The sequence below is a fragment of the Mytilus edulis genome, chromosome 5, assembly GCF_963676685.1.
Source record: "Mytilus edulis chromosome 5, xbMytEdul2.2, whole genome shotgun sequence".
Classification (NCBI taxonomy): Eukaryota; Metazoa; Mollusca; class Bivalvia; order Mytilida; family Mytilidae; genus Mytilus; species Mytilus edulis.
The window spans coordinates 78,939,060-78,955,815 of record NC_092348.1 but is presented as its reverse complement, the minus strand read 5'-3'; the positions used below and the strand labels follow the sequence as shown (position 1 = coordinate 78,955,815).

At 33.0% G+C, this 16,756-nt stretch overlaps 1 protein-coding gene across 4 annotated transcripts in view; it reads right to left on the bottom strand.

Annotated features, from left to right (window-relative positions):
* Positions 1-16,080, bottom strand: part of LOC139525475 (Golgi apparatus protein 1-like) — a 62,586-nt gene extending 46,506 nt beyond the window's left edge. For 2 of the 4 annotated variants that reach the window (XM_071320845.1, XM_071320846.1), the window contains exons 1-5: positions 15,641-16,080; positions 7,569-7,601; positions 3,692-3,778; positions 1,228-1,446; positions 220-468 (exon numbers count right to left, since the gene is read on the bottom strand). In XM_071320845.1, the coding sequence (XP_071176946.1) occupies positions 220-468; positions 1,228-1,446; positions 3,692-3,778; positions 7,569-7,601; positions 15,641-16,054 (1,002 nt within the window). In that variant the 5' untranslated portion in view covers positions 16,055-16,080. The remainder of the gene's footprint in view (positions 1-219; positions 469-1,227; positions 1,447-3,691; positions 3,779-7,568; positions 7,602-15,640) is intronic. The other 2 variants (XM_071320843.1, XM_071320844.1) reach the window with 1 other exon arrangement.
* Between the last annotated feature and the right edge of the window lie 676 nt (positions 16,081-16,756).

Genomic DNA, 16,756 nt, shown 5'->3' with positions numbered 1-16,756 from the left:
ATATCAAGAGCAAATTAGTCATGTTTCATATAATATGTATTTACTAAATAAAATCAAACGACCTTGAATTTTACTTCTTGACCAATATTGTAACATTGATCTTTTTCCTCCATACCAATGGGACTGTTGTCAAATTATTTTATAAATGAATTTAAAGCATTTTTATAGTTTATAGTTTTTCAATTGATAATTAATTTCGGTAAATTCAGACTTAAATACCTGTATTGGCATGGCTGGGTCCATCTTATTTTTAAACAAACATTCGTAAACTCTTCCATTGCCTGCTGGTGTCTTTGGACAGAAATGTTCCCTGGCATCCCGACATGCATAATATAAAGGTCTATCCATGTGATAGTCATCTGACTGTAGTTCGGCCACTCGTAGAAGCTGATGTTTACAATGTTGTGATAGTTTAGTTATGTTCCTCACCAGACATTCAAGTACAGCACCTTGTCTGTGTACAGAGTCCTATTAATTATATTTATTTTATCAATTATAATGTTATACTGATTGTTTACTGGAAGGAAACAACATGTATTCATTTACATTCAAATAAGACAAATAAAATATAAAAAACATACAGAAATTAGAAGAAACTAAACAAGAATTCATCATGAACTAGATTTTTACTAGATTTTCTATCCCAGGAATAGATTATTTTAGCTGTTAATGGCAAAACCATTTAGAAATTTAGATCCTCAATGCTCTTCAACTTTGAAAAAAAAATTAAGCCTCGTTTCTTTTATGAGTTTATCAATACTGTCATTAATTTTGAAGTTTGCTGATCTGATTTCTTGCCCATAACAAACAATTGTCTTACATTGTCTTACAATTGTCATCAAAATTTTTTATCATAATTGTAATTATAATATTCTGGTTTGGACCATAATTGGGGAAAAATTGTGCCATATGGTGTCAAGTTCAAATAAAATGAAATGCCATATAACAAACTTTCTTGGAGAACGAATTCCTGCTACTACAGTAAATACTATTAAGATTTTTATCAATCTGATCCAAACCAATGCTCTCGGCATCATTAATGTCCACAAGTTGTGAAACAAAACCATATCTAATCTATAAACAATTATGAAATTGAACTTTTTAAGTAACTTATAAAAACTTTTTGTTGACTGATCATGCTGATATGGTTTATGTTTGTTTGTGAATAGTTTGTCTTTTTGTTACATTCATCAATGATTCCATGTTCCTTCATTCTATAAGTTTTACCTCTCTTTCTGCAGTTTCTAATCTACCACATGTAAACCTCTGGATATCATCGTGACATGAATCAGCGAACTTGTATATCAACGTGTAGTCACTGAAAACAATTTTGGACATTTTTTCTAGGTATCTTTTACATTCTTTGGCTTGAACCAACTGGTAATTGTCAACCAGACATGGAATTATCTGTCCACTACCCTTTTGCAATTGATTGCAATCGTCCATCTGAAATATACAAAATCATAGATTCTAATTTCACAAACTACTGTGGAAATATACAAAATCATAGATTCTAATTTCAACAACTACTGTGGAAATATACAAAATCATAGATTCTAATTTCACCAATTACTGCTGAAAATCATAGATTCTAATTTCACAAACTACTGCTGAAATACACAAGATCATAGATTCATGTTACAAATGTGTTAGCAGGATTATATGGTGGAATGAATAATGAACGTACAGATTCAAACTGCCATCTAAAGTGCAATCAAGTTGATTTCATGAAATTTATTCTTGGTTGTGAATTTTTATTCCTGACGTAAACCTTTGATATAAATTTCATAAATGTCTTGCAAGAATTGTACACTTGAGATTGCTTACAATGTCATTTTCTATAGAATAAACATTTCTATGGGACATAACTCTTGTAAAAATAATTCATCAGTGCTGATTTAAGAACACATTTGAAACATTGCTGATATAAACCTTATACATCAATTTCATATATTTCTTGAAAAAAAATGTACACTTGAGAGTGTAACTTTTTTATATGGATTTTAAATTTCTAAGGGACAGAACTCCTGCATTATAGTTGATTTGTCAGGCATTGGTGGTGTTTACCTTGGATATAAATTTTAGAAATATCTGGCAATGATTGTACACTTAAGAGCACTTTAACAATGCAATTTTCTAATGAATTTTTATTTCTAAGGAAAATAACTCCTGAGAAATATAATTGATCAGTGCTGATTTTCAAATTTGTCTACAATATAAATTTCATAACAATTCTACACGAAATAGAGGCTATAGAGTGCTTACAATGCAATTTTCCAAATACTTTAAAATTTCAATGATCTTAATTCATTTTTAAATGGTTGTTATAACTGATTTTCAAATCTGTACAAGAATTTACTGATATAAAACTTTCATATAAACTTCATAAAAATCTGTAATGTATTGTATATGTGAGAACTCTTAGAATATATGACTAACAGACGGACTGACACCCAGTATTATCATGTCATAAGTCAGTCAGATGGACCACATCTTCATATTTATATGTGTACTTAACAATCATTCCATATACTAAATATAAATGACTAACTGCTTATAATATCTGATGAACAGACTTGACCACTAAAATTGAACTTTGACCTGTGAACCCTGCCAGATGGACATGTAGACATGTACACGTACATTACAATCTTTCCAGGTATGATCAATACATAGTTGGTCAATAAGAGAACAGTCATTCAAACAAATTTATACCACCTGCTGTTATATTCTAGGAAACAAATTTATTGATTAAATGTAGTTGTCACTGACTTTACATATATGCTCTTAAACATTTTCCTGTATGTGGTTTTAACTCGTGTAAAATTGTATTTAATTTGTTTTTATCCCACAATTTAACATTTACAATTTATAATATCATTTCAAGCTGTTGTCAATTTTTCATAAAAAGAAACAATAAATGACCTTGTTTTACATCATCTGATAAAGCCAAATGAGTGGAAAGAATAATTTTTCCTTGTTTAGGGGTAGCAAATCTCCAATCACAAATCACTGGAAAAAGTAATTAGTGAAAAGGAAAAGAACACAGGAGACGGCTTATGTATTTTCATTGTGTTCCCCACCCCCACACCCCTTAATTGTGAATAGAATGAATGGATTGCTGTTTACCATCCAGAGTACTTGCATATTCAGGAAGAGAGCGTGATAACAGGATATGAATATGAACCCTCAGTTGTACTACATCATGTACTACTAAACACAAGTGTTATAAAAATAAGAAGATGTGGTTTCATTGCCAATATTAGATAACTCTTGCCTGACATCAAATTAAATAAGTGCTTACAACTATAGGTAGCTGTACAGCCTTTAACAATGAACAAAACACAAACTGCATAGTCAGCTATAAAAGTCTCCTAAATGACAAACAAGAAAGCAAACAGCCTAACTACCTCACAAGGTAACAATACATCACATTATTGTTTCTTCAAGTGAGAGAACATCATCTTTATAATGTAAAGTAAAGTTAAAGCATAATGATAACTTCTTTTGTTTCTTCCTAAGAAGATCCTGTATGAAGTCAGCCTCATAAGAATAAGGGAACAAGTCGGCAAGAAGAGGGGCACAGTTAGTTCTCATTTGAATGCCGGTAGTTTGTTTTTAAAATAAAATATATTACTTATTCAATCCTAATGTTTTGTAGTTATTTATAATTTTGATAATATATTTTTACCCGAGGCAAATCTTCCTTACAAACATCATTTGCAACCATTTCAAATCTGTCATCTTTAGTCAAATTTTTCTTATAGTTCCAAAGAAGCTGAAAAGACATGTAAAATAAATTGAAAGAATACATATAAACTAATAAATATTTGTGAACTTATATAATGTATGTTATCATACATGTCCCTTTCTTAAATTAAAAAAAAGTTGAGTCTACTTAAATGAATTGTGCCACTGTCACCTGAAATCTCTCTCATGCACATGTTTTGGTCCAGAAAACTCCATAAATCAAATAGTAGATGCACAATTGAATCTCCACTAGAACATGTAGAATACTCTGTGTAGGTAAGGTTGAATTCAATAAAGTAGTTTTTAAGGATTTTTTATCTTCCATGTTTTGGTATGGGAAATTCCAAAATCAGAGATCGGTAATTAAAATAGTAGGGTCACAACTTAATGTCCAGGGTCTAATCTTATGAATTTTGTTTTATAAATAGATAAATACTTAACAGAATGTTTTATACTATTCTGTATTTTTATTTTAATTTTCAGTTTATATGGCTATACATCCTACAAACAACAAAATTTCGAATTGCACAAGGTCAAGACTTCTTTCAACTTTTAATGATATTTATGCACTTAATATATTTAGAGGTGTACTGATTGATATCTCTCATTGTCATGTGATTTATTTACAGGTATCCACTTTGATTGTCATGCTGTGGAATGTTTTTCGTTTACATTGTACCTCTATCATGTCTATATACAACGTACATTCAGGGCTCACGCTACCAGGCGACTTGGGCGAAGAAGTCGCCTTCCCGACCGTCACTTCGCTTTCCCCGACCCCCAAAAGCGAAAACAAGTCGCCCTGTTCTTGACGATAGTCGCTTTCAGTCGCTTCCGTCATCGGACATTTTCAATTTTTACCAAGTTGATGAAACATCAATTTTTTATTGATAATTAAAGAAATTCAGACATAAACGATTCATTATCTTTAGAAAAGAGGTTGAAGCATTGTCTTCGTAGTGTGTAGCAGGTTATTTGATAAAAATACAACTTTTTATCACTTCGTGCATTTCTGCAAGTTCCGGAGCTTGTTACTCGAAAACGTACATCAATCCATTTATTGCATTAAAAATGTCATGTTCCTTTCCAAATAACTTGTTAAACATCGTTTATTTTTGTAAATTTTCTTGCATTCGTCCGCCATTGACCAATTTCTAAACTCCGGATCTGAACCGGACCAGCTATGACCGAAATCCGTACTTTTATAATAATTACTACGGACGCACGGATGGAACAGCTGACAGAAGAATATTGATCCCAAAGGGAAAAATTACGCATTCCACACACATTAAGAGACTTTTGGTAACATCTAATTGATTGGTGTATATAATTCCCTATATTTTTTTGGTGTATATAATTCCCTATATTTTTTATGGATTGTTTCAAACTATTGATTAAAGTTGCTTAACTCTGAGACTATTATACTAATATCAATATATTCTGCCAGATATTAACTTTTATATTTTTTTTATGAGAAACACTGAATGTCATACACAAGATAATTTTTAATTAAATTGTAATTGATATATTATAATTTCTTTACATTTTTTAAAATATTTTTTTTTTTTTAGTGCTAGATATTTAGTTGGTAGTTTCTCACAAGAACCTTAGTAAAACTTAAACAACTTTTAATTTCAAATGTTACTTTAATTGTAATTTTTTTACTCAGATATGAATTGAACAATATAAAAAGAACATTATTTACATATGGCCCTTTATACTATTGTAAAATCCAAACATTGTATCGCACCGCACAAATGAGCACTTCTCTTTCAAATTTCACCACTTCTCCCTATCAGTTTCAAAAAGAGAAGTCACTTCTCCCTATAATTCTGAAGAAGTGTGAGTCCTGACATTAATATATCCATACATGTATTTAATTTCTTACATGATTACGTTTAGTTTGCTTTGTGCATCCTTTATATACATTTCTTTTCTATTGGTTTTCTCCCCCTGATACATGTGTATGAATATTTAATTCTATTTCAGAGATGTGTTCTTACAAATCTACTATCACAGTATCAAATTTGTAAAGAACAAGGTAAAAAAAACTCCTCTCAATTTATCAAACATTTTTGTTTGTTTTTTTATTTTGCATATGACAACATTTAATTTGATGTCAACAATTAATATCAAATTTGACACTTATAATGTATCAACGTAAATAAAAGTAAAGGAAAAGAAAGGGAATTTTTTTTACATAATAAATGATATCTATAATTATCTCTAAACCAGGATTTGGTTCAAAAACAATGTAGTTATTTCTGGAGTATAAATTAATATTTCAATTGTAAATTTTCAATTTTGTATTCCATATTTGTAATCTACATTTATTTAGTGTTATCCTTTACTATGCATTTTCTCTTAATTTTTGGGATACCTGTTCTTTCAGGTCATATGGTTTAAAGTGTTGTTTTTAGCAAATTAGTATACAAATATGTCCAGCTTTTACTACAAAAATGTTTTTAAAAGAACAGCTCTAAAGATAAAACACAAAGACAGGCCCAATTCTGCAAGAAATTACTATGCTTCTCAGCAAAAAGGCCAAGATACATTAAATGGACTATTTCACTGATTTTGGTAAATCTTTGTAAACAACATTTGTCTCATTGGATTTTAACTATAAAACAAATACATTTCACTCTAAACAAAGTATTCCTTTAAATATAAGTCATTTGTAAGTAAACAATTGTATTGAAAACAAAATAATTGGCTAAATATATTCTCAAATTTGACTTTAATTCATCAAATCTCCAATTGTTTAGTATCCATAGATTTTTCTTCCAAAATAATATTTTATTAACATTTATGATATAAACATAAATTTCTAACGGACATCAATGACATATGATCATGATGAAAGATGCCAAAAAATAGGAAAAGGTCCTTTGAAGGTTAACAGCTTGAGAAATACCTGCCATATCATATGGGAAAACTATTTCCATAATGAAAAACAATCCCTTATCTGAGTAATTATTTGAGAGTGTTTCAATCTTAATTTTCTTAGCCAAGTCTTTTTAAATAAAATAGCACAAATTTGTAGAAAATTTTTGATGAACCATATTTATTTATTTTTGTGTTTCCAAGAAGAAATTAGCCTTGAAAACTGACAAGTTTTCCAAGTTATCATAGGGATGTAACTTCTTGGTAAATCAAATTCAGACTGTTCATAGTTTGGAAAATCAGCTGCATTTTTCATGAACATCAGCCATTTCAAGCATAAAATGTGTATCAAATAAATTTATGGTGAATGTGTCCATATGGGACACAAATGATACACAAGGGACATAACTCAGGAAAAGTGAAATTGACGCTACCTAAAATCAGTACATGATCTGAGTTTTGAGGTAATAAGCATACTAAGTGTATAAGTTTCACAACAGATGGTTAAGTTAGAGAACGGAAATGAAAATTTCAGCAATTTTTCTTTTGATAATATATAGCATATATAACTCTAAAAGTGACACTGTCAAAATTCACAAACTTGTTAGAGAATCAACAACAGCAAAGGCATAAACAAATGTTTTCAACGCTAGAAAAGTATCCCTCATTTAAGGGATAGCTTCTCATAAGGAGAACTATTCCCCATTTGATGAATTCTCCCTAACCGAAAAAGGGAATGATTTGATAAAAGATACGAACTAATTTAACTCAGACAACATGATATAGATTTAAACAGTATATATATCAACATTGAAATCTGTGGTTGCTTTTAAATTTCTGTACATAAACACTTCAAGTAAAGATAAATTTTGCCATAATATTGTACCTTAGCAACTATCCAGAATAGTAGGTCTTACTCCAAAATTAATACTTACATGTTGGCAATCTATAGACACTTCATCTGCAATCTGAAATAAACATCATAAGTTATTAATAAAATGCATTGCAATCAACTCTTCAATATTTATACATTGTCAGCCAATGTGCAATCTTTTTTGTCTTTATAAAAAACAGAAGTGCACATGCAGAAATGTTTTTGCATGTCAAGTTGGTCATGTAAACATATTCATAATAAGTGAGTATTTCACATACATGTCAAACATGCACTGAAACATTACAAGAGTGCACACGCTGAAATGTCTCGCCTTCTATACTAATCATTGATATTATGTTGATAGTCTTAAGTATAAAGCTAAGCTTTAATACAACTGTCACATAAGCTTAACATTAACCAAGATAACTAAACAAAGACCAATGAACCTTGAAAATGAGGTCAAGGTCAGGTGAACCATGCCAGGCAGACATGTACAGCTAACAATGCTTCTATACAACATATATAGTTATTATTACTTATAGTTTAAGAAAAATAGACCAAGACACAAAAACTTAACACTGTGCAATGAACCGTGAAAATGAGGTCATGGTCAAATAAAACTTGCGCGACTGACATAAAGATCATGAAATATTTCCATACACCAAATATAGATGACCTATGGCATATAGTATTAGATAAAAAGACCAAAACTCAAAAACTTAACTTTGACCACTGAACCATGAAAATGAGGTCAAGGTCACATGACATCTGCCCGCTACATAGGTACACCTTACAATCATTCCATACAACAAATATAGTAGACCTATTGCATATAGTATGAGAAAAACAGACCAAAACACAAAAATTTAACTATAACCACTGAACCATGAAAATGAGGTCAAGGTCAGATGACACCTGCCAGTTGGACATGTACACCTTACAGTCCTTCCATACACCGAATATACTAGCCCTATTGCTTGTAGTATCTGAGATATGGACTTGACCACCAAAACTTAACCTTGTTCACTGATCCATGAAATGAGGTCAAGGTCAAGTGAAAACTGTCTGACAGACATGATGACCTTTCAAGATACGCACAAATCAAATATAGTTATCCTATTACTTATAATAAGAGAGAATTCAACATTACAAAAAAATCTGAACTTTTTTTTCAAGTGGTCACTGAACCATGAAAATGAGGTCAAGGACATTGGACATGTGACTGACGGAAACTTCGTAACATGAGGCATCTATATACAAAGTATGAAGCATCCAGGTCTTCCACCTTCTAAAATATAAAGCTTTTAAGAAGTTAGCTAACACCGCCGCCGCCGCCGCCGGATCACTATCCCTATGTCGAGCTTTCTGCAACAAAAGTTGCAGGCTCGACAAAAATGAGGTCCAGGACAAAGAAAATATAACAGACAAAATTTTGTTACATAAAGGTGTCAGCTTAGAAGGTAGTAAGTATTCAGGTCTTCTATCTTCTGAAATATAAAGCATTATGCAAATATTTTACTTTGTTGTCGTTGTTGCCTGATTGTAATATTTCCCTTTAATCACAATCTACTGTACAACCAAAACAGACAAGACAAAAACTAATGTCTCAATTTTACCACAGACACCAAGTAGGAAAATCAAGTATTTTTCAGAATCTTAAAGTCAATGAAAGTGGTGGAATATAACAGAAGATGTAATATTATTTTAAGAAACAAAAGTCCAAATGTTAGGGATAATTCTCAATTCAATGGAATTCACATGGACCACTGTGGATTTGACAGCTTTAATTAAATGTCCCTAAGATTTTTAAATCCCTGAAAAGGATTTAAAAAGCCATACATAATTAAACTATCCTCTATATAACTTTTCAACATGGTAAAAAATAATCAGATATTATGTGTTCAAACTTCTTTGAATAAACAAAATACAATGAAATGAAAAGACCTAAAATTAAGAAGAGTCGAGGACTCATTATTATGTGAGTTCATATAATATGTTCATTGTGTTAAGTTGACAGTTAGATTAAATACTAGAAATGAATTATATCCATATTATTTTAAAATCTTAGCTATTAGTACCATCATGACCATATAGACATAAATAATGGTCGTTTCTTATTTTATTTAGAATTAGATAAAGTCCATCTGTATTAAACATATCAGAATAGATTTTTGTTCTTGCCACTGGCCTTCTTCAATCTCTTTATTCATAAAAAAAAAATGATAAAGGCTCGTGGCCAAAACATCTTAAAATCAAACTCAAGGTGATGGTAAACGTAAAACTGGTAATAAGAGGGACCATGATTTGCCATCAGAGGGCAGTGAATTTCTTGAATCACTGCGTTCGTAAATGAAGTCTGTTATATAATCTTTAGCCAAAATTTCTGTGTAACATTAAAACGTTAACTATTAACATGATTAAACTTCCAATTGTACCCATAAACTGGGATCAGAATATATAATGGAAAATGAATCTGATAGGTTTTTTGATATAAAATTGAAATAATTCAAAACTTTACTGAGAGATTTATGGCCTTTTGAGACGTCTTCAAAAGGTGTCTTACTAAAAAACTTCATGAACAGCTAAAATATATATTACCACATAATTCCAAATTCTCAACATATACAATGAATATGTCGTTTTAGAATATAATGCATTATGGGTATTATATTCAAAAACGTACGCTAAAACAAAGTGATTGGTTTATAAAATTCGAAACAATGGAAATCCATCCAATGACATAACGTTATTTTCACATTGGTGTACAAACTAAGAAATTATCTATAGTCCTTTAGATTCTGAAAAGGTGAATTGGTAATTCATAAAGTATTAATGTAAAGAAGATACATTTTATTATCTAAAATGAACAATAAACATGATAAAAGTGTGACTTTATTAAGACTTAGTAATATGGAGAATGAAAATGGGGAATGTGCCAAAGAGACAACAACCCGACCATAGAGCAGACAACAGTAGAAGGTCACCAACAGGTCTTCAATGCAATGAGAAATTAGTGTTTACAATGGTTTGTTTAATTCATTTACTGGGCAGGGCCGTAAATTACATAGAGGCATGTAGGCAGTTGCCTCCTATTGCGGGCTCACTGACAAAAAAATAATAAATGGAGAAAAAAAAACACTGAAAAGAAAAAAAATGGTTAAGATCATGCATAATTTTTATAGCACTGGTTGTTAGTTAAAACAACAAGGTGGTTAATCATAATTTCATGCAGGTGTGTTCAATATTTGGATCTGAACGATCGGTACTCAACTCAACTCCTTTGCACACATAAAATTTTCCCACCAAATACTATTGCATCTGCATATACAGAAGTGACAATGTTAGCAATGTTGAATGCAAACATGTAGAAGTGCTAAAAAGATGGGATTCGCCCAGTCAGAAATTTTTTTCCCTAAACTTAAGTAAAAGAGTCATAAAGCAGGATAAAGCGAAAACAAATCTTACTCTACCAGGACACGTAATCTAACTCTCAAGACTGGTTTATAACTATTTTTTTCCAGGCGCATCTTTATTGAAATGTAACAAAAAATACAAGTTGTGTATTCTAAACATTGCTAAAGAGGTACATTGCATACAAGGAAAAGGCCTGAAAAAATATCCTTTTCTGCAGGGAATGGGTCCAAATATTTTATGCTTCGCTCCGCATGGCGATAATAAACTGCCTCCCCTTACAGGACAGGCAATTTACAGCCCTGCTGGGAGTGCCAATTTTTTTTTCATTTCCCCTTACACATTCTGTACCTGTCTGTGATGAAACTAGTGCAATTATGCAAGGCCGTAGCATCCATTGAGGCAAGTGAGGCAAATGCCTCACTAAAAAAATGACCAAGTATGGTATTGATGTTTAAAAAAAAATCATTTATATATCCAAATAATGAGCGATGACCAAAACTAATCCTAAAAGAAGACGGGTACGTTATTTAATTGCAGTCATCGTATATAGCCCGGTAATTTAATTGATTCTGACTAATCGTGTCCGGAATTTATCAAGTGTCCAGTTTCAGTATCCGAATCAATAATTATCAATAGGTCATGAAATCGAACGTGATCAATGTTATGAACGTTAAACATGGATCTGTGGCTTAAAACAGGATCATGTAGAAAAAGAAGCAGTGCAGGTATTAGTTTTAATAAAATATGAGTGAGTATGTAGGGACTCAATGACCAGGCATGGCCGCAGGGTCCCATCCTAATAACTGCAACTCCCGTTATTTCTCGGAAATTCTGGATCAGCCATTGAAATCAATAAAATAAAAAAGATATAATGTGGCGGGGTATCACTTAATATTCCATTAATTTTTCTGACCCGACATATAGTGGTACCCTTGTCCGTCCGTACGTCCTTCCGTCACACTTTGGTTAAGTTCTTGGTTTAGGTCCATATAATGTCAAATTATTTTAAATGCAGTACGGGAGGGTCATCCTTTGTCTCTTAGATGTAGTTTCTAGTTGTTACTTTGGCCCTGACAGGTCCGTACTAAGCAGAGGCCCGAGCGTAATGTACGGGACGTGTTATCGCACCCTTTTTCTTTTCGAAAAGTGTCAAAAATTGTATAATGAATTCAATAGTGTTGAAAACCAAGCAAATCGTAACCCCGATTCATGTTATTTTCAGATCTTGATATTGGCGAAGAAACTGAAAGGTGTGCAACAAATCCAAATGAATCTACCGAATGTCAAGACTCGGAAATTCGACAAAACGTGCCTCAAAGCAAAATATCGAATATTGAAGTACCTGTACATAGTTTAGCTTCTGAAATACCAAGTTCTTCAAATATTGATCCTGATGATTTTTCAAATTACACCAAAAAATCGTTATCTGAAAACGAAATTATCCAAATTTTGAGTTCCAGAGATTTCGGTAAAGAAATATCAGCTTATCCAACTACTAAGGCACGTAAATACTCTAAAGAATGGGAAAAGCGATACAGTTGGCTGAGGTATTCAGTTTTGGAAGATGCGTCATATTGTTCTTATTGTGTTTCATTCGGCCAGGGTGATGGGCTCTTTAAAACAAAAGGCTTTAGTGACTGGAAAAATGCGGTTGGCGAAAAAAGGGGGACTTTTAAATTACATGAAATAAGTAAAATGCATAAAGAAGCCATGGAAAAGTCTGAGAATCTATTGTCCGTAAGTCAAGGTGAAAAGGCCAATATTTATAGTAGCATCAGTAAAGCGTATGAGGATAAAGTTAGTTATAACAGAAAAGTGCTTCTTTCGATTATTGATGTTATCATCGTGCTAGGCCAGAGAAATATAGCGCTAAGGGGTAATTGGGACAAAAAACTTAAGAAAGAAGATGGAAACTTTAGGTTTTTTGTTGATTGGAAAGCTAAAACCGATGTCGTCTTAAAAACACATCTTCAATCACCTGGACCTTCTTATTTGTCCCCCGACATCCAGAATGATATCATAGCCTGTTGTGATGCAGACATCAGGGAAAGGATAGTGGCCGACTGTACCAAAGCAGGATACTTTGCAATTTGCGCTGATGGTACAACTGACATTAGCGTCAAGGAGCAGGTGTCTCTTTGTATACGATTTTTAGATCACGAATCAGATGAAATACGAGAAGAATTTATAGGATTTGTAGAACTTGCGGCTTCCGATGCTAGAACAATGTTTGAAAAAATCATATCTTTTATGCAATCGTGCCATCTTGACATAGCAAAATTAAGAGGCCAGGGCTATGACGGAGCTAGTGTTATGAGCGGTCATGTCCAAGGCGTTCAGGCGCGCGTCAAAGAAGTTTGTCCAAGGGCATCATACGTCCATTGTCGATCACACAACTTAAATTTAGTTATTACCCAAAGCTGCAAATCGGTAAACCCCATTAGAAATTTATTTGACAGCGTTGTTCAACTCACATTCTTTTTATCCGCCTCAGCAAGTCGTAAGAATATATTAAAGGAAGAGTTAGGAGAACATTTTGATGAGACAATATTAGAAGCCATCGTAGAAGAAGATGAGGAGGATGAAATTGAAGATAAAAGTGCTGAACTATTAGTAAAGTCTAAGAAAAAAATAATTCAACCGTTAAGCGAAACTCGTTGGAGCGCTCGTGTGGATACTTTGACTAACCTAATTACTAACTACAGTTCTATTCAAAATGCAGTCTCAAAGATAGAAAATAAAAGTTCAGGGGAAGCTAAATCCAAAGCAGGTGGACATAGGCGACTCCTAGATGATCCAGAGTTTATTGTGGCTTTGTGCGTAACGCAATTTGTTCTGTCCTACTTGAATTGTTTAACGAAATCTCTTCAAAATAAAGATTGTGATATGGTTCTTGCATATGACGATGCAGCTAATACATTAAAGACCTTAAGACAATTGAGAACAGATGAACACTTTAGGAAAGTATATAAGAGAGCACAGGCAATTGCTGCTAAGCAAGAGATTCCACTTGTTCCCAGGCGCAGAACAGGCAGACAGGTCCATAGAGATAACCCAACTGTTGATTCGGCCGAACAATTGTGGAGGACAACTATCTACTTTGCGTTCTTAGACCATGTTTGTACCGAGATGGAGAGACGTTTTCCACATGACCAACGTCAGATGATGTTAGGCCAAAACTTGGTTCCATCAAAATTGGCAAATCTTAATGATACCATACAAGACGAATTGCTTCAAGTTTATTCCCCGGATCTGCCAGATGTTAATACATGGGAACAAGAAGTGACAAGGTGGAAGGTTAAATTTTCTGACATCCCTAATGCCAAATTACCAGGTACACTCAAATCTTCTTTGAAACAGGCACATCAAGACTTTTATCCAAATATCAGACGGATATTTGTGCTACTGTTGACAATGCCTGTCACCAGCGTTTGTTGTGAAAGATCCTTTTCAGGACTTCGTAGATTGAAGACGTGGGAAAGATCCACAATGGGTGAGGAACGCCTTTGTGGACTGGCAATGCTTCACACTCACAGGGACAAGGATGTTTCACGGGAGGATATTCTTCTAAGATTCGATAGAACTGGACACAGAAAGATTGGAAAGCTGATATTTGACTAGAAGATTTCACTTAAATAAAATATAGGCCCTTATAAATGTGTGAAATTTTGATTTTTGGAAGAAACAGTTTAATGACCACAAGTCTTGTCTTTATTTTATTTATCTTTTTTCTCTGACAGTTTTTCTATTTGCCATAATCGCCAATAATATCTACTTATGACATAAAAATGCACATAACCGCTCATTTGTAAACAGTACCACATTTATAATTTACTAGATAAAGAGGTTCCAATTTATTCATTTTACACATAAGTAACCATATCCCCCCCCCTCAAGAAAAAAACATGTTTTATCACTTTTATGGCACATGAAACCCATATGATCGATATCACTAATAGAGGCCCAGGAAACGCCCAGATAGCAGGATTTTGCACCATTTACCCCAGAGCTTCTGGGGGCCTTGAGCGGCCCCCAGACCCCCTGCCAAAAATATTTCGCCTCGCTCCGCTCGGCGACAGCATCTTGCCTCACTATTTAAAAGACCCTAGCTACGGCCTTGTTATGGCTATTTGAAGTGAAATATTACAAGTTAGATACACTAGCATCACTTTTTATGTTTTATTGATAATGAATAAACCTTATCATGCTTACAATTGGCTACATGTACATGTTGTATTTGGAAATCTGAACTGCTTGACCTAAGAATCTGCACCTCTTGAACTATTAACGTCAAACAACAATCACTTTTCCATTGTGGCGTCATATATATCCTCATGTTAGGTCAAACTTTTATGGACCTTTGTGATGTCCAGTAATAGCAGACAAATATGAGGTGTATAATTATATAATTATTATCAGAGATTATAAAGGTAATAATGTTTTTTACAGGTTGGGTTTGTGTATCGTGTCATTTATTCACTATGACCAACTGATAAAATGGGCTATACTTAGTTAGTGTCAAATCCTGTCTGTCAATACGTGTTTCTGCAATAAATAGCAATAATTTAATAATGCCTAACCATGATCAACATCATGTGTATATAATTTGTCATTGAGCAAAAGGACATGGAACACACTAACAGATGATACCAGGCAGAATTTGTAATATTAAAACTAAAAGTGTGATAGCCTGTGTGTAAATTGCCAACTATCATGTACCTTTTCATCACTTTGTAGACAGTCAATGACTTCGAAGTTGTTATCAGCTATTTTGGGGTTGCAGAATTTCTTGATGTCCTCTCTACACTGTGGTTGTTCTGACAGTTTGAACTGTGGAAACTTTTTAGGTCTGCCTTTCGGTACTTGGCCCTCCTGTACGTGTCCATCGCCGTTTTTTCCAAATCCTAAAGGTCTCTGCTGTCCCAAGATTTCTTTATTCACTCCAACCTGGGGCTGGGGAACACCGGATAATTTCGCACCAGGTTGTCCAAGCACGGGGTTGAATTTGGGGTTTAATCGTTCGTCATTCTGTGCAGGATTTACGTGTTGGTTGTTTAGATCCTGACAATAGACAAGGGCAATGAAAACACTAAATAATAAAAACAGAAGTACACGTCGACTTGTGTTCTCCATTTTGACCAAATCACTACTAAAAAATATCATTGCACACTATTTACCTGCCTTTCAACTTTTTGCGGCTGTGTTACAAAAATGTACTAGGAAAAAGATCGACAGTAGATGTTTAATTAAGACATTTGCTATACTATTTAATTGGAAAGTGGTAAATCAACATATGACTAGTACAAATACTAAGGAATCTATTGTGGTGTAATAGTTTCCGTTTTGAAGACTGGTTTCTTTTTTTATATCGACATAATTTCCAGTATAAAAACTATACAAGTGTTAGCTTTTCAAAACACTTGTCTGAATTTGCACTGGGTTCTTCATAAAACGGTACCAATGTCTGTCAAGGGTTCTCTTCTTCTTCTTCTCTGTGCCAACATGGCAATACCGAAGAAAACATGTTGTGCATGCGTGATTGATAAAAAAAATACAAATTCATAAAAATATTTAATGACAGTTTTAGCGTAACGGTACCCAAATTGCACTTAATACCCAAATTGCACCTAATTTAGCAAATATAGCAGCAGAAATCTTACAAGACTAAACAATTTGTATTTTTATGATTTGATACTATGCACGTCTTTCAACATTTGTAGACATATCTAGATATACACAAAATGTCCACAGTATTTATTAAAAAATGAAGTCACGGTTTACTGAAAAAGCAAAATGTACAGAAACGTCGCCAAGCGACATCATCAAAACGTCATC